The sequence below is a fragment of the Muscardinus avellanarius genome (assembly GCF_963383645.1).
Source record: "Muscardinus avellanarius genome assembly, chromosome: 17".
NCBI classification, from domain to species: Eukaryota; Metazoa; Chordata; class Mammalia; order Rodentia; family Gliridae; genus Muscardinus; species Muscardinus avellanarius.
In genome coordinates, this window is record NC_137803.1 from 60,479,776 (window position 1) to 60,498,857 (window position 19,082).

Here is a 19,082-nt window from a genome sequence, read left to right on the forward strand (position 1 = left end):
TCGCTTATTTCTTCCTTCCCTGCTTGAATCAAATTGACGTATTTCCTAAATTGCACCTTATATTTCCATGTCTATTTGTTTGTTCTATATGCTAATAGATTTTTCTAAATCATTCTGTAGATACCTAATTATAATTTTTTGCCATGAATGGATATAATCTAGCTCCTATTGTTTTTATTGTTTGTTTGTTTGTTTGTTTGTTTGTTTGTTTGTTTTTACAGTACTGGGGATGGAACCCAGTGGCATTCTACCTCTGAGCTACACCCCCTGCCCTATTTTTTATTCCTTATTTTGAAATAGGGTCTCACTGAGTTGCAAAGGGCCTCACTACGTAGCTGAGGCTGTCCACAAACCTCGATCCTCCAGTCTCAGCCTCCCAAATGCTGGGATTACAAGCGTGCGCCACACACCCGGCCCTATTATTTTCTTAATTCTGCAGTTATTCTATTAATTCACAGGAACTCTTCCACTTTCCCCAATCGCCCTTTTTGGTTAGAGTTACTGATTTGTTACAAAGGCCTCTCTGGTCTCTCTGAAATTATTAAGCCATCACAAGCTTTCTACTCTCAATGGTCAGTTTCTACCAGGATCCATAGCACTCTATTCTGTTTTCAGAATGTGGATTGATGTTTCTCACTGATCAATTTATATTCATTAATGAAGTCAATCAATGACTTGGGACATACCATTGCTATGTTCCTCTGACATTTGTGAATATTTTTTCTAAAATTTCTTTCTTGAATAAGAGCGCCGAAACTGGGTCCTGGGTATGTAAGGACGTGTGAAACGTGCACCGCTTAAGTAGAAGTTAGTTTAACATGTACAATCTCAGTGCACTTTGTGTTGCTAAAGTGAAATATCACAGACTAGATAACTGGATAAAGAACAGCCATTTGTTTCTTACAGTTCTGGGGGATGGACCTGGAATTGGGGGCTGGCCGGCATCTGTGAGGGCTTGCATGTTGCATCAGCTCGGTGGGCAGGGGAGGCAAGAGAGCAGAGGGGCAGACTCGTCAGAGTGAATCCATTCGTGAGGACAGTGCTCTCCTGTTGGGTCTCTGTCGCCTCTTTAAAGTCCCAGGTCTTAATTCTGCTGCACCAGGGAAGGAATCTCCAACCCGTGCTTTTGGGAAATCCCTTCAATCTGTAGCACAAACACACGCCTCCCAAAAGGACAACTTCGTTGCTTTCTGTCGCACACAGCGTTGATGGAGCCTTCTATTCTCCCATCTGTAGAGCTCATGGAGGTCCAGAGTGACCTGGTATTGAGTTCTGTGTAAGTCCACCTGTCCTGGGAATCCTCCCAAAGAAGATAGTTTACTTCATTCCCATGTTTCTCTAGAATTCTAGAATATTCTTCTAGAATTATTCTTCTTCTCTAGAATAATTATTATTATTCTAGATTCATTATTATTCTCTAGAATTCATAGCTAGTCCTGCTGTCCAAGGCAGGTGGTCCATCCGGCCCCTCTTGAAGACATGCGTTGTCTAAAACATTGTCCCAGCTTTGCCCTGGGTATTTTCCACTCTGAGCTTGTTTATCTGTTGTTTCTTTGGGGTTTCTTATGGTTCTGTCCTTTCCTTGCCAACAGCATTGTCTTACGTTGTTCTAGGCTAACAATGTCTCTACAATCAGCAAATGAATGACTTCTTATTTTCTAGGAATCTCTAATAGTTGTTGATCTAAGAACACTGTTGGTTTCAGTGACACTTGATCTATTCTTATCAAAATACACACCTCCCTAATCCTGCATGATCGGGTCGGGGGGAGTGGTGATAGGTGCTCAGTCATTTGAACTGAAGCAAAACTTTTTGGGGCTCCATCGTGGGCATTATTATCACTTAAGAAATAATGTTTTTTTCTGTTAATATAATAAATTACTTTTGAGGAAAGGTAGAAAACATAGAGAAATAAGACAAAAATAGCGTTTTCTTAAGGTATTATGTGTATATTATGTGTCAGTTCATGATGTCAATAATATCTAGTCTGTTTAATTTTGCAAAAGGTTGTTTCAATCATGGAATATAATATATACATGTTATTTTTAATTGCTTTTATTGTAAATACTGCTAAGTCTTAGAGCTTATGCCACAAGGCCTACAGTACAACCCACCACAGTTAGAAACCTAGTCTCCAAATATTCTCCCTGCAGAGTGAAAAGCAGAGCTTTTCTAATATGTAATGAGTGGGAATGAGATATTTGGTTCAGTTCTTTGTATTGGTGAAGCCATCGATCTAATGTATTTCCAAACTCATCATTGAAGAAAAACTGACTATTCTTGGAATGGACTGAAAAATTCAGTCATAAAGCCTAGTTTGTTTTTTTTTTTTTGTTCTTAGCTACTTTATTTTTTTAATTGGTGCACTGTATTCATACATCATAGTGGGATACATACTTTTGCAGACATACATGCACACTTTTCCCAGTCAGCCCCCACCCAATCCCTACCCCATTCTCTCCCTATCCCTCCCTCCCATGCTTGGCTTAGTAGTTGACATCTAGTATTATGGCAATTTATCTAAAATTAAAAATGATAATCTCACATAACAGTTTCATTTGTCTGATACCAAGCTTTTGATGACTTAAAGATAACATTTCAATATTTCTTTTTGCTTTCTTTCTTACCAGAGAATATTTTTTCTATTCTTTAGGTGGAACTATCATATATTTATATATTTATTTTTCAGAAAAAAATCTATCCTAATATGGAATATGGACTCTAGGTATCCAAAACGATCTTGAAAAAGAACAAAGCTAGAAGATATATATTCAAACCATATAAAGCTACAATAATTGAAACAGTGTAGTACTATTCTAAAGGCATATATATAAACCATTGGAGTTAAATAAAAGCCTAGAGCTAAATTCTTCCCTATATTGTCAAGTTATTTTTGACAAGGTTTCCATGAACATTTGGTGGTGGAAATGATAATCTTTTAACTAAATATTGTTAAAAAATAATAATTACATGGAAAAGAATAAAATTGGACCCTTACCTAATCCTATATACAAATATTAACTCAAAATAGATAATAGACCTAAATATAAATCTTAAGACTATAAACTTTTAGGAGAAAATCTGGGTCATAAAACCTCACAACATTGAAATTGGCAGTGATTTCTTGGTTATGATTTCAATGGCACAGGCAACAGAGGAGTATACAGACTCCCTAAAAAATAAAAAAAAAATTGTATATGCAAAGACAATGTAAACAGAGTTAACAGTTACTAATAGAATGGGATAAAATATTTCCAATTGCTATATCTGAAGGTATATTAATATTCCAACTAGAAATCCTAAAAATTAACAACAATAAAGGCAAACAATACAATTTAGAGATAGGTAAAAGACTAACATAAATAATGAATCTCCACAGATAACCAATCTTAATTGTCTGTTGGATGGAAACTCTTGTTTCTCTGGTTCTGGTGTGTGTTACCTATTTCTTCTTTGTAGTTAATCTCTTTGAGTATTTTCTCTAGTGCTGGTTTTGAAGACATAAATTTCTTCAGTTTCTGTTTGTCATGGAAGCTTCTTATTTTTCCATCAAATTTGATAGAAAGTTTTGCTGGGTAGGAAATTTTTGGCTGGAAGTTGTTTTCTTTCAGAGTTTGGAATATGTTACTCCAAGCCCTTCTGGCTCTCATGACTTGGTTTGGGAAGTCTGGAGTGATTCTAATTGGTTTGCCTCTGAATGTCACTTGGCCCTTTGTTTTTGTTGCCTTTAAGATTCTCTGCTTGGATTCCACATTGGTCATTTTGACAATTATGTGGCGTGGGGATCCTCTTCTCCGATCCTGTCTAAAGGGAGTTCTATAAGTTTCCTGGACCTTTGTATCAACCTCTTGCTCTATGTTTGGAAAATTTTCTGCTATTACTTCTTTGAAGAGATTGTTGATCCCTCTGGTTTCACTTTCTTTTCCCTCCTCTATTCCAATTATTCTTAGGTTAGCTCTCTTAAAATGGGCCCATATTTCTTCAATATCAGATTCCTGTTGTCAGATATTTTTGTCTAGATTAGAAACTATGAGTTCATTTTTGGATTGCTCATCTTCTAAGAGCGAGATTCTGTTCTCCATGTGTTCTAATCGGTTGTTTGTGCTTTGAATTGAGGCCTTTACTTCATTAATTGCATCCTTTATCTCTTTTTGGCTCTCTCTGAGTTCTTTTTGAAGCACCTCTATTATTTCTACAGTTATTTTCCTGATTTGATCTTCTAGAAATCTCTGATTTTCTGTTTTATCGGGTTCTGATGTTGTGGGGTTGTGTGCATTCATTGCTCCAGTATTATTTCTCTTTCCCATGATTTCCGATGTTTGTGCCTTCTCTGGGTTCTTCCCTTGGGTCACTATGACTTCACTTAAGGTGTTCTGGATCTCGAGTCAGTAGTATCTCGGACCCCACTACTCCTTTACTGGGTTTTATCACAGAGTCTCCGACCCAGAGAGTCGATAGAGGCTGCTTTAGACTGTGGGGGGTGCCAGGTTGCGTGTTCTCCTATGGTGTGATATCTCTGCCACCGCCCCTCCCCCACTGGGTCAAGTCCCAGGGAGTACAGTACTGGGATTTCTCCTCTGTGGCCCGCAATTTGACTCACTGTTCTTGAGTACGCAGATGTAGCTGTACTGGCCTCGCTGAATTCGCTGCTGCTGCCGCCGGTGGCAATATGGTGCCGCTGCTACGCCCTCGGCTATGGGGCTGGCGTTTTTCTTCTTGATTTTGATTTCTACTCTGAATCCCTGCAGCGTGTGCTGAGCTCGGCCACTGGGAGCTTTAGATGCTCTCTGCGCGGAGAAATCCCGCCTGGCTGTTCCGCAGTGGCTCACCTCAGCTTGCTGTAGCCGTCCCGTGAATTCGCCGGTGCCGCCGGCAGTATGGCGCTGCTGCCGCGTCTGCCGTGTCCTCGGGCGCAAGGCCGGTTATCTCCTCTGTGGCTCTGTTCTCAGTCCGCTTTCTCTCTGGAGCCTGGTGATTTTTTGTTTCACTGGTGATGGTGTTTTCAGGCTATGAAAGGTGCTGATTTTGTGGTAATGGAGATTTGTTGTTAGCGGGGCTCTTAAGCCCCGCTTTTCTCGGTCGCCATCTTCCCGGAAGTCATAAAGCCTAGTTTTTAAATTGCATGATTTCATCATTAGCTGCCTCCTTAAACAAATAGAGGTTTACTTTTCTTATGAACAGAAAGCTCCTGATAGGAAGGCCAGGGCCTTATGGCTACATCAATCAGCTCTCCCAACTGTTCCATCTTTCCTTCCTGTTTCCCTTGTCATACAGAATAATACCTACTATGTATAGGATGTCTGAATATCTTTGGTACTATGTCCATGTTCCTGGAAGAACTGACCAGCTAATTCCATTCAATAAGAAAGCATAAACCTTCCTGGATGCTTCACCAAGTAGAATTCCACTTTCTCTCATTGGACGTGGCCATCACAGGATCACAGTTGGTCTGTTTAGGTAGACATGCAGCATCATGGAGCAAAATCATGATATTCATAAGTTAAAGAAGAAAAGAAAAGGAGATTTGGGCAGACAGCTCTTAGTGTTTGATTTTGAGACCAGTTCTATTATAACGTATGGCCTTTATGAGGAACAGTACGTGTATGGATAGGTTGGTAACTGCTATTATTGATGCGTAAGTACTCATTAACTCTGTATCTCCACACAGCTCTGTGTTTGTGTGTGTGTGTGTGTGTGTGTGTGTGTGTGTGTGTGTGTACAAAGTAGCATAAGGCATACTATAATACATAGTCATATTTGGAAAGATACATGGCTGGATAAACCTAACTGTCATTTTTATTTTTCCATTAGCCAGATGATACTTGTGATGAGCGTACTACTCAGTTGGACAGCACCAAGGAAGAGAAAGAGCTACCAGAAGTTATCAAAACAAGTGGTCCTATGGTACGTTACAGAAGGGGGACTGGAGGTAGGAACGAAAGAGGAAGCCATTCTGTCCAAGCCATCACGCAAACCTTGCACCAACTATAATATATCTGGACAACCACAGCTTACACCTTACCTGTCCACCTTTAAAAATTTGTAAGAAAAAATGTTCAGCAGTAAATGAGCCCAGATGTAATAGGTAAATCCACAAATAATTACATATTCTGTAAAAAAAAAAAAGAAAAAGGAAGGAAGGAAGGAAGGAAGGAAGGAAGGAAGGAAGGAAGGAAAGAAAAGGAACACAATGATTGGGAGCATTTCTTTTTTGATGAATTTAGCGTCCTTATGTTTCTTCTGTTTGGTGCCACTGAGTCATAGTCTCCCTCCCTCCAGGAGCCGGTGTTCTTCGGTGTTCTCTTGTCTCTCCATGTGGGGTGAGTGCCAATCACCTTACTGCCCACCGCACTCCCCCTGAGATGCCAGTTCTGCTCCCTTTTCCATTCCCTGCCACTCCTCAGCAGCAGCTCCCCGGGCTCCAGAGGAGGACCAAGCAGGCCAGCAGGGCCAGCATCAGTGCCAGCAGGAAAGGCTGCTTCTCACAGCTGGCTCTAGTTTCAGCCTTCCTACACTATCTTTTGTTTAACTTATTTCCCATTGTATTTTTCCAGCTTTATAGCTCCTCGCCCAAATTCCTCCCAGATAGGAAAAAGCAAGATTGCAATCTCGATAGGTTTTTTCTTCTCTGCCTAGATGATGTTGGGAAGAGACTTTTTAACATTTTAACGGAGGTGGCACAGTCAGAGATTGAACCCAGTCATGGCTCCTCATAGAGCTAGGCATTTTCCTTCATAATGTACAAGAGATGATACTGTGAAATCATTTCCAGAATTTTTTTCATTTGCTTTCATTCTTGGTGCTGGGTTTTTTGTTTGTTTGTTTGTTTATTTTTGTTTTTAGGGTTTTGGTTGTTTCCTTCCTTCCTTCCTTCCTTTCTTTTTTATTTTTATTTATTTATTTTTTTGCATTTCGAGTGAAACCAAGGACATTCTGCTTCCAAATTACACTACCCTACCTCCAAATTATACTACCCAGACCTTTTTTATTTTGAAGCAGGTTCTCGCTAAGTTTCTGTCCTCAAAACTGCCATCCTCCTGTCTCAGCTTTTCTTTTCTTGTACTGGGATTACAGGCGTGTGTCACCATGCCCAGCTCTTTGGTGCTTTTTTTTGATGAATAAATAGGTAGATTTGGGGAAGAATCCACATTAGCCCTGTCTGTCTGACCAGCACTTGTGTGAATGCTGGTGGAGTGTTTCTTTCCTAGTTTTAAGTTATGTTTAGTTGATTCCACTTGGCTTTAGGAGAGAGAAGGGTGGTCAGCTGGTTTACCTTTCATTTTATCTCTGATCAAAACACCTCTTGTTTACAGAAACAATATAAATATTACTGCTAATATCCAGTTCTTGGTTCCCTTGAATTAACCACACAAACCGTCTACTTTTGGAAACAAATCAGCTCTCTTAGACACCTACCTTCAGTCTTCCAGTGTCAAGATTTAGCTAGATCTTTTCTTGCCTTTTAGAGAGAGCAAGAGATTTCAATAGAAACCTCTTCAAAGGGCAAATTAGCTCATGGAAGTATACTCAGTATGATTATATAATATGTAGCATATTGTATAATCTTATTAATATAATATATTACGTTAATTATATTATAGAATTATATATTAATATATTGTTTATTATAATAATTATATTAATGTATTATAATGGTTAAATATATAATAATTATATAATAAATATAATTGATACTATTATTATATAACCATAATTATGTTATTGTAGAAATGCAAAGAAAGCCACAGTGCATTCTCTCTAGATATCCTGAGGAAGGGCTCAAAAGAAAACATTGATCTTACAGCAGTGCCTCGAATGTTAAGCAATTGGAACTTTCATGCATTAGCAATGTGAAATGATTTAGCAGCTCCTTCAAATGTTAAGGGTATGTGTACCATAAAATCTAGCCGTTCTTCTAGCAGGCAATATATATATACCCATACAAAACTATCTACACGTTTATAGCAGCTTTAGGTTTAATATCTCCAAACTGAAAACAACACAGATGTCCAACTACAAATAAATGGATAAATTAATAATAGTATACCACACAGTGGACTATTAATGGTAAAAAGCAGTGAGCTATTGACCTATGCAACACGAGGGATCTCAAAATAATTATGCCACGTGAAAGAAGGCAGACCAAAAATATCTAGTTCATATCAAATTATAGAAAAGGAGAACTAACCTAAAGTGGCAGAAATAAGACCCATGCTTGTGAGGTGGGGAGGGGAAGAGATACCAAAGGCTCCGCTGGGCACTGGTTTTATTATCTTGACTGTGGTGATGTTTTCATAGGTCTCTATTTTTTGCCAAAGCTTATCAAATAAAAGCTTTATATTTACATTTTGCAGTTTATACATGCCATTAATTATCTGTCAGTTTAAATACAGCAGTTGAAATGTACAATGAATTGCATGTTGACTAAATCTCAATAAACTTGGTGAGAGTCGTCCATGTAAAGGATAATTTATCAGCTCTCGACATATTTATCTTGTGGCTACTCACAGTAAATTCACAGTCTCTCATTGTATTACTCGAGGGTGACCCCTGATTCTAAGTCACAGATGTCACTAAATCTGAGCATTCCTGAGAGGTCTGCCATCATCAGCAACCTAGTCTACAAATCACTTTTTAGAGATGAAAGGTGTTTTCCTTAGGTTCAGTCAAGATAAATGAAAAATATTCAGCAGAGATGTTAGCTTATTTAAAAGGCAAAGTAATCAATCTAGTTTATTTCCAGTGTCTTAAGTGAAAATCAAATCGCTATGCTTGCTATTGATTCATAATTCGCTGCAAAATACAATCACACCATCTGTTAAAAATCATCAGTTACATCTGTGTTTGTTTCCGATAAAAGAAAATCTAAGGAACCTTGATTTAAACAAGGAGGAGTTTGTTTTAATGACAAAAATTTAAAAGGTGATGATGGATAGGCCAAAGCTGGCACAACTGCAGACAGCTCGGTGGTAACTTCAGTGTGGACGGCACCGTGTCTCTTCCAGTGCACGCGATTCGATCCTTGTACGTCCAGGATGGCTCATGGCTAGGAAACCCTAGATACCACGGCGATGTTCCTGTTAGAAACAGGTGCCAACTGGCTGTCCATTTCAGCACAAAACCTTAGTCCTCTGGAAACCTGCATGGTAGAAATTGAACCTTCATTTATAGACTTTGATACTCATACTAGGACATTATGGCATTGTGTTATTGTTTTCTTAATTTGGTTACCTTTACCTTGCTCCTTTATGAATAAGCTTTTTTGATCTTTTTGTTTACCCTCTCTGCAACCCTTTGAATGTCATGAATTTTGAATTTATTTCTGGAGTTCTGACCTTTCAGAAGGATCCGTGCTTCATTTTCTTGCTGGTCCTTGGCGAGTCCTTTTCATCTAAGAACTGCTTGCTTTCTTCGTTTCTCGGCATTTTCTACTATTATATCCTCAGTTTTTTTTCTCCTCATTTGTGTCACATCCTTCTAGAACACATAATTAGATGGTTGTTGCTTCACCTGAATAAAAGTTCATTTTTTCTAAATTTTCTCTACCATTAATGTTTTGTGTGTGTGTGCATGTGTGTGTGTGCACGCGCACACACATACACGCGTATCTGTGTGTTTTAGCTATTTTTTTAGCCTTATGTTCCAGATTAGTATATTTTTTTCTTGGTCATGATGGCCTTATTATTTACCTTGTCTCACTCTTTTTGTAATTTTTTTTTTTACAGTACTGGGGATGGAACCCAGGTGCATTCTATCTCCGAGCTTCCGTATTTTTTTTTTTATTATTATTCTTTATTTTGAAAGAGGGGATCAAGAGCTGGGCGTGGTGGCGAACGCTTGTAATCACAGCGCTTGGGAGGCTGAGACAGGAGGATCGCACAGGTTCAAAGCCAGCCTCAGCTATTTAGTGAGGCTCTCAGCAACCTAGTGAGATCATTTTCAAATAAAATATTAAAAAATAGATCTGAGAGTATAGCCCGGAGGTAGAAAGCCTCAGTATTTCACCCCCAGTACCACAAAAACAAAACAAAACAAAACAAAACAAAAAGCAGAGGGTCTCACTGAACTGCAAAGGGCCTCACTAAGTAGCTGAGGCTGTCCATTAACTGCGACCCTCTTGTCTCAGCCTCCCAAATACTGGAATCACAAGCGTGCACCACCATGCTGGCTTCTTTTTGTAAATCTCAGCAGACATATTCTCTCTGAAGAACAACTTTTCGTTTCTGATGTTTCCACTGATATAGTAGTATGTTCTGATGCTAAGCAGTAATAACCCCTTAAAGCTTGCTGACAAAGAGAATTAAGGTTTTTAATAAAATGATTTTAAAGCTTTTTTAACTTGAGGAGCAACTTACAAATAACAAACCCACCAGGCATGGTGGCGCACGCTTGTAATCCCCGCGCTTGGGAGGCGGAGACAGGAGGATGGCGCTGGTTCGAAGCCAGCCACGCTGGCTTAAGAGACCCTGTTTCCAAATAAAAATATAAAATAGGTCTGGGAGTGTAGCTCGGAGGTAGAAAGGTATCCAAGAACCCTGGTACCACCAACACACACACACACACACACACACACACACACACACACAACAAATCCATGCATTGGGTTATATAATTCAGTTATTTAACAATCACATTAAAAATAAATGAACTCATAGTCAACAAAATATAAAATATTTTCCACCCCCAAATTTTTGCCTTTATTTGTCCATTATAGTCTCACATCATGAAGTAAATCATGTTGATAATGACGTACATGCACACAGCACTTGGTGCCCCCCGTCATCCCCATTTCCCTTCTCTCATTACCAAGTGCCCAGATGAAAATGGTATATTCACATGTGGACACATAGTTGATGGTAGTGTTTCCATTAATGAACCTCAGTCTCCCTCCTCCCCTACGCCTCCTCCCTGGCTCCAATGAGGATCTCTTCTGTTATCTGGAGTCCCTCTGGTATCCCAGATACTCCCTATCTCCAGCATATTAGAGAGAGCATAAGTCCCTTCTCTGCCGTGCTTGGCTGATCTCACTTAACACAGTGTTGTCTAGTTCCTTCCATCTTCTTGCAAATGATGTAATTTTGTTCTTATTTATAGCTGAGTAGAATTCCATTGTATGTATTTTCTATAATTTTCCAATCCATTCATCTGCTGATGGACACCTAGGTTGGTTCCATATTTTGAATATTGTGAATTGTGCTGCTATGAACATGGGTATGCATATGTTACTGTAGTTCTCTGATTTCAACCCCTTTGAAAGATACCTAGGGGTGGTAAAGCCGGATCATATGGTGGATCTATTCCCAGTTTTCTAAGGAATCTCCACACAGATCTTCATAGCGGCTGAACTAATTTGCACTCCCACCAACAGTGTAAAAGAGTTCCAATTTTCCCACATCCTTGCCAACATTTATTATTTTACTTCTTTTTGACTGCCATCCCCAGAAAATTTTCCCAGGAACTTATCAGTCAATGGTCCTCCTCTCCCTTAGAGGCGAGCCCGCTATGACTTCTAACACCTTAGGTTAATTTAACCTTTCATATAGGTGGAATTATAATTGTAAGATGCATCTTCAGGTCTGGCTTCTCTTGCTCATAATCCTTTTAAGTATCACTTATTTTTTTTTTATTGGGAAGTCCTGGGGATGAGTTGAGGAAGGGTTGTTCTACAACTCAACTACATCCCCAGCCCTATTAATTATTTTATTTTTCAGATGGTTCTCATTTGATTGCCCAGGCTGGCTTTGAACCCGCAATCCTCCTGTCTCAGCCTCCCAAGTCCTGGAATTACATGGGTACACCCAGCTAAGATTCACTCATGAATTGCATGCCATATTATGATTAAACTGATATTACCCAACCATATACATCTACCACTATTCACTTGATGATGGAAACCTGGAGTGTTTTCAGCGATGCTGCATAAACACCCTACAGTATAAGGATGTGTGCCCTCCTTTTTTTTTTTTTTGAGTAAAAGTGCCACGTAATTCAGATTGTTGGCAAACATAACCGTACACAAGCTCAGCATCTGTGGCTCTTAAACTCAGCAAATAATAATTTCAGAGGTGAATCCCAAACAACAGAACAACAGAATTCTGTCTTTTAAAGAAACTACAGGCAGAAATAACAACAAAAATATGTGTTTTGGATATATGTGTGTGTGTGTGTGTGTGTGTGTGTGTGTGTGTGTGTGTGTGTATCTTGTATGAAGGATGTTGTCAACTAAAACTTGATCTTCGTGGGTGAGCTTGCACAGGAAAATAACAGACTATCCTGTAATGTTTGCTCATTTTTAGTATCAAGTAAGATATAGATATTTAATGTTTTCCATGGATTTTTCCAATGTAAATATTCCATGTGGAGAGCATGTTAGCTTGTGCATTGTGCAGCATTGAGTGATGTAGAAACGTGTCCGTGTCTGGCCTGAGCGTGTGGGCCATCTGGCCAGGGAACTGCACTCCTCCTGCAGGGTGGCAGTGAGTGTCCGCGGGTCTGAGGTCTTACCTGCAGCGGGTGGATACTCTGATCATGACAGTGGGTCGCAGGACTTTCCCTTCTGTCCAGCTTCCCAGACCCTGTCTGTCAGCACCCGGTGCAGAGGAGTCCACCCACCCACACAAACATGGCGGGAAGGTGTCGCACAAGGGAGGGGTTCAGCGCACCTGCAGGTAGACCTACGGCTCTTGGGGTTCCTAAAATTTTCTGTAGACCTGGACTTTGGTTTGTTTCTGTGATTGATTTGTGTGGAAAATTGTTGTATTTTCTGCAGTTAAGTATATTAAATTTTCCAAAAGGCCCACAATGGCTGGTTGTGGGATTGTGAATGGATGTGCTTAGCTTTATTTTGAGGGTGGGGTAACAGAGGGTTAAACCCAGGGGAATGTTATCTCTGATCTATACTCCCATCCCTTTTTACATTTTGTTTGAAACAGGATCTTGCTAGATTGCTAAGAGGCTCACTGAGTCGCTAAGGCTGGCCTTGAACCTGCCATCCTCCTGTCTCAGCCTCCCAAGTACTGGGATTGCAAGCGTGCACCCCTGCACCCAGCTGGACGTGCTTGACTTTAGAGTATGTAGAGGGGTGAGTATGTTAGTACAGACCCTCCCCAAGTGCACACCAGTGAGAGAGATGAAGAATCTGCTTCTTACTTGGGGGCAAAGCTGGCTTTCCATTCTTTTCCTCTCTGTTTCTTTGTCATGACCTTCGAGCCCCTTCTCCCTTAGACACCAGGCTCAGGCTAGGAACCGGTTCACCTCCAAGGCGGCTGGTCCATTTTATTTGTTTGTTTATATTACAAGTTTTACATTTTTCTAGGATTATATTTAAGGACTATTTCTCCATATTTAAGGAATAATAGGATTTACCTGGCTTCTATTTTTGCAGATATCTCTGAATCTTTTGCCTGTATCCCTTTCCAGCTTTCCTTTCATTCTTTCTTGTTGGTTCTTCTCATTTCTTCCTAGAGATTTATTTTATGCCACTGTTAGGTAGGTACCACAGCAAACCAATCCAATGTGCTTTACATTTAGAAATTTTTGGCACTTGTCCGCTATGGAATTCTTTTCTGGTTTCCAGTGCTATTAAGCATCTGCTCTTTCAAAATTACATCTAAGCCAGGACTGATGACAAACACCTCTAATCCAGTATGTGGGAGGCTGAGGCTGGAGGACCAAGGCTCCTGGCCAGCACGTGCAAACTTAATAAGACCTGGTTTCAAAATAGAAAAATAAAATAGGACTGGCGGTGCAACTCAGAGGTAGAACGCACCTGAGTGCAGTCCCCAGCATGTGTACAAACACACACACACACACGCACACAGACTTGTATGTGTATATATGTGAATATATATACGTACACACACTTTATGTATATATATGTATACACATACACACATGCTTGTATGTGTATATATGTGAATATATATACGTACACACACTTTATGTATGTATATATATACACACACGCTTGTATGTGTATATATGTGAGTATATATACGTACACACACTTTATGTATATATATGTATACACATACACACACGCTTGTATGTGTATATATGTGAATATATATACATACACATACTTTATATATATGTATACACATACACACACATATATACACACACACACACACACACACACACATATATATATACTATATATACTTGGGGTAGGAGAGGAGATGGATGAATGTTAGATTGTCCTCTGCATTGAAATTTCTTGTGTGTGTCATTGTGTCATTGGGTTTTGATTCTTTAAAGAAAAGTGTTTTTACTCATTTTATTAAGTCATACGGGCCATCTATAGAAAACTGAGAAAGTAGCAGTGAACTTAAAACTGAGAGTTTTACTGTACTTTTGCTGGTGCACTGTAATTACACGTGATCAGGAGCTTCAGAGTGACACAGACACACGCATAGGCTCGTGGCGAGCTTCCCCGCAGATCCTACCCTGCTCCACAGACATATGACTGAGATCGCTGCTGACAACTTCATATACAAACGTAGCATTGTAGGGACTATTTTCTTTATCGATCCAATTATATTTTTTCATAAGCATGAAGTATATTTAATATGTGATAAGTTTCCTTTGGTAAAGAAAAATATTCACGTCTTCATTTCAATAGAATCATTGTACACTATAGGGGAAAAAAAAAACCTTAGTTCCAGCTCTGAATAATAATAATTTAAAAAAAAAACTTGGCATCATTACTATTGAATTCTGTTTGCTACTAAAAAATAGTCATAAAGTGGGTTTGGGGCACATGCCTATAATTCCAGTACTTGTGAGGCTGAGCCAGGAGGATTGTAAGTTTGAGGCCAGTCTCAGCAACTTTGTGAGGCCTTCTGCAGCATAGTGAGACTCTGTTTCAAAATAGAAAGGGCTGGGGGCATACCTCAGAGGTAGAATGCCCTTGGGTTCAATGTCCAATATCACAAAAAATCAAATAAAATAAAGTCATAGAATTTACTATAGAGAAAGAGAGAGAAACAGCGAGAGATTAGACTGGTTAAGTTTGCCTTTGGCTACATGCAACCAAGAAGTAGCTGTTAGTTTCCCATACAGATGTTAACCATGGGTGGCCCTCGTCTGCCACAGCAGCTGTGGTGCCTTTTGTCATGGACTCAGCCAGAGAGGACTTTGTCTGAGCCATCTTGTTGACGCTGACCTCTGTGAGATGCCAGCAGCTCCAGACTGTCATCAGTGGTCCTGCCACGGGCCCGATCCACTGGCCCTCCTCTTTTAGATCAGATGAAAGTATTCCCACCTTGTCAGCCACTCTTGTCTCACGATCCCTCTTAGCTGCCTGGAAGTGGAGTCTGTTGACTTAACACCTAGCTCTCGGGAACTAGACCAAGAGAGTGCTGAGGCACACTGAATTTGTGGCAGGCACCGCAGTGTGGGCCGCCGAGGACAAGGCCCGGCCTATAGATGGCTCAGGGCCAGCCCACACTAGTGCCTGGATGCCACAGATCCCAATAGGGCCGCACATCTCCATGCACAGACGTAGTGGGATACACAAACACACACGGGAGAAGGTGTTTGCCTGAGTAAGAATGGCACTTTTGTTTCTCTCTTTAGCCAGACGATGCGTCTCTCAACAGTACCACCCTGTCCAATGGGTCCCGGGATGAAGACAGGAGCTTCACGGATCCCAGGAGTGGCTCCTCCGTGGTAAGTCATCGCCTGCCAACACTGTGGCGGGGAAGACATTTAGTTCAGGAAGGTAGGAAGAAGCCATTTCTTCAAGGCAGGTTAACAAACAAAACTGGAACACGGATTGCAGGAAACCATAGCTGCTGGCAAGCTTGTAACAGGAGGATGAAGATGAGAAACTGGGGAATGAGTAAATGAAAGAGACTTCAAGAATTAGCAGCACTGCCCCAGAAATCAAAGGGTATTCTTTATACCTCTCAAGGATGGAGGAATTCATTAGCTTTGGTCCTCTTGGCTGGGTTCACATAAAATATGGCAGAGGCTTGATGATCCGGCTTAGCTTATCTTAACCCAAGAGTCCCTTACCCACAGCAGGTACTAGAAATGTCCTCCTGCTAGGGAGAGCTCTCCACCACACCATCTCGCCAGCCATAGTTCTCAGGACTCTCAGGCAAGCGCTCTCCTTCACTTGGCCTGAGTAATGGGAGGCGTCCATTGTCGGAAGTTCTTGTCGTCCCCTCTTCTTGCCCCCCCTGAGAATGCCTGTGTAGTGTCGGTGTCTCTGAGCTGCGCTCCAGCAGGAGGCGTGAGGGGCCTCCAGAAGGCAGTGAAAGACCCTGTCAGCTGAGGCCCTGTGGTTCTTTGATGGCCGTTAGACACAAGATGGCAGCTATGGCCATTGATCCTCAGTGGAGGCACCACGTTCTGGTGTCCCTCTGGGGCTCTAGTTCCCCATCACTGTGGAAACAGGACAGCTGATGTTCACAGCACACTCCCAGGAATCCATTGTTCAGGGAACTATGCTATTAACCCCATAGAGGTCTAATGCTATTAACCCCATAGAAGTTCAACTTTCTGTTGTGACTTTAGGGTTTGATAATGCAGTTATGGTTGTTTTGTTTAATAGTGATGATATAAGGACAATATGAATGACTTTTACTAATTAGTAAATCAATAACCCTGTAAAGGATGGCATAGACAGACTGAGGAATGTCCCACTGGCTGTAAATCTATATTTTATTTGCCATTGCAAGACCACGCATTGGAAAGAAAATGAATGACGATATCTCTATGTCAGAAATCATCTCAAACCCTTCTTATTAATGAAAGTAAAAGCATTCACAAATTCTGATAGCTATTGGAATAAGTAGTTCCCTGCAAAAGAACTTACCCAATTGTGTTATATCCTATAACTGAAGACTCCTGATGTAAGCCCTTGCCCAGAATCCTTTATGTCTGTTTGTTGTTTGTTTGTTTGTTTGTTTGTTTGTTTGTTTGTTACTGGGTATTTAACCTAGTGGTATTCTATTTCCGAACTACTCCACCAACCTTTTCTGTAATCTAGTACTTGGGAGACTAAGACAGGAAGAATGCAAATTCAAGGCCAGCCTCAGCAGCTTAGCAAGATCCTGTTTCGAAATGAAAAGTTTAAAGGGCTGGAGGTTATGCAGGTAGAACTTCCATGGATTCGATCTCCAGTACTAAAAACGAAAAGAAAAGAAAAAATGCACTCTTTACAGTGGATTGCTTGTCTTTAATACGGTCCATACATGCGTTTCTGTTCTTCTTGTAAGTAGCTCAAGAAAAGGGATTATGACTCAAACCTCTGTCCCACAGTGATTTATATCACAAAGAACAGGCACTCATCAGTACAGTAGACTGGCTATCAGCCAACTAAGCGACAGAGAAGCTGGACAATTCTCTTCATCACAGATTAAGAAACTGACATTCAGTAGGTTTAAGTATCCCAAGCCTTCAAGTTTTAAGTTCTAAATAAATTAAGCCTTTCAACTTACGGGAGGGTCTTCTTTTCCATAGGGGACTTATTTTATAAGCCGGCAAAGCATTCCTTTGATGGAAAAGTTAAGAAACCACTGAAAATGTGTACACATCTTTTGAAAAGAGTCTTAATATGTGGATGTTTTAGCTTTCTGTTACTCTACCAAAACCCTGAGATAATCTACTTTTAAAGAGGAAAGATTTATTTTGGTTCACAGTTTTGGAGATTTCAGTCCATGGTCACTTGGTCCCATTGCTTTGGGGAAGAGGGAGATGATGGGCCAATATCCCAATGTCCCTTTGTGGGTTGGCCACAGTGACCCCACAGTGACCCCCACAGTGACCCAACAGTGACCCCCACCTCTTGATTTCATCAGGTCCCCAAAGCACCAAGCCGAGGACCATGCCTTTAATACACACACCTTGAGGGGACACTCCAAATTCTAACCCGAGCAGTCGGTAGTCTTCATTCTGTCTTGATGGTTTTCAGAACCACCACAAGCCGACTGACGAGGAGCTACGTGGCCCTCGTCCCTTTTTCTTTTCTCCCACTGGTTATAGTATATGAGCATCTGTGTTGCCATACTTGGCCATCTATTCACATGCTGTTTACAATTAAAAGTGTATCATCTCCTTTGAAATAAAATGGGAATAAAAGAAGACTGTGAGGCTCAGAATTTGAGACTCCCTTGTGCGATTTGTAGATATGATAAAGGATCTTTCATGAAGCAGGTGTCCCGTTATCACTAAATAAATGTGAATCTAAGAGAAAAAGCATCAGGCTCTGGGGGAAAAGGAACCAATTTTCTGTGTGAGTAGTGTATAAAAGATTCTTGATGGAGTAGCAGATTTTCATGGTCACACACATTCACAGATAATTTGCACATTAAAATTTATAGAATGTACATGATGTACATTCACAAACATATCAAAGCCGATCACTAAGCCAAACATGAGAAGGAGGGAGGGGGAGGGAATGGGGTGGGAATTGGGGAAGGGCTAAATGAGTGATGTGTGCATGTGTGCCTCCACCATCTTAGACCCCATTAAGATATATGACTACAATGCACCAATTAATTTTTTTTAAAGAACAAACTTTATAGAATTTGTGTGTAAAATTTGGAGTAAGATTTCTGTTTAAATTTGTTCTGGTACCTATCTAGACCTGAGCAGTAACTTACTGTGTACAACTGGAAAAAAAAAAGATCATCTCTTGATTCTATTGCATGGGAGTTCAATGCTTTGATAAGATTTCAATGAAGAAAACACCAAGTTAATTAAAAAGAGAAACCAAATTAGAAAAGAGACTTACTTTTTTACTAGTTATTGCTACCCTGTATTTTGCAATGAGGGGATTAGTGTTAATACTGGTATAATATAATTATACAATTAAGACAGAATGCACCAAGATTAGCAAATCATATTTTAATTCTCAACTTCCATGACATCAAGCATAATAATTTCTACAACTTAGCAAAGGTTAAACAGCAGACATCTAAGGACTAAGAAAGTGTTGTTATACTGAACCTGACATGCTCCCTTCTGAGAAACTCACATGAGCCACAGCTAAACCACAAAACCATAAGCAGCAACAAAGAAAACCAATGCAGGCCATTTATGAAATTCAGAAGAGAGAGCGAGGGTGGGGT

General features: G+C 40.3%; 1 protein-coding gene across 3 annotated transcripts in view; it reads left to right on the forward strand.

The window, feature by feature from the left end:
- The window catches only part of ARHGAP28 (Rho GTPase activating protein 28), a gene marked incomplete at both ends in the record, with an annotated part of 189,561 nt that overhangs the window by 132,464 nt on the left and 38,015 nt on the right, over positions 1 to 19,082 (forward strand). For 2 of the 3 annotated variants that reach the window (XM_080714420.1, XM_080714422.1), the window contains 2 exons: positions 5,812 to 5,904; positions 15,580 to 15,672. In XM_080714420.1, coding sequence (XP_080570546.1) covers positions 5,812 to 5,904; positions 15,580 to 15,672 — 186 coding nt within the window. The remainder of the gene's footprint in view (positions 1 to 5,811; positions 5,905 to 15,579; positions 15,673 to 19,082) is intronic. The other variant, XM_080714421.1, reaches the window with a different exon arrangement.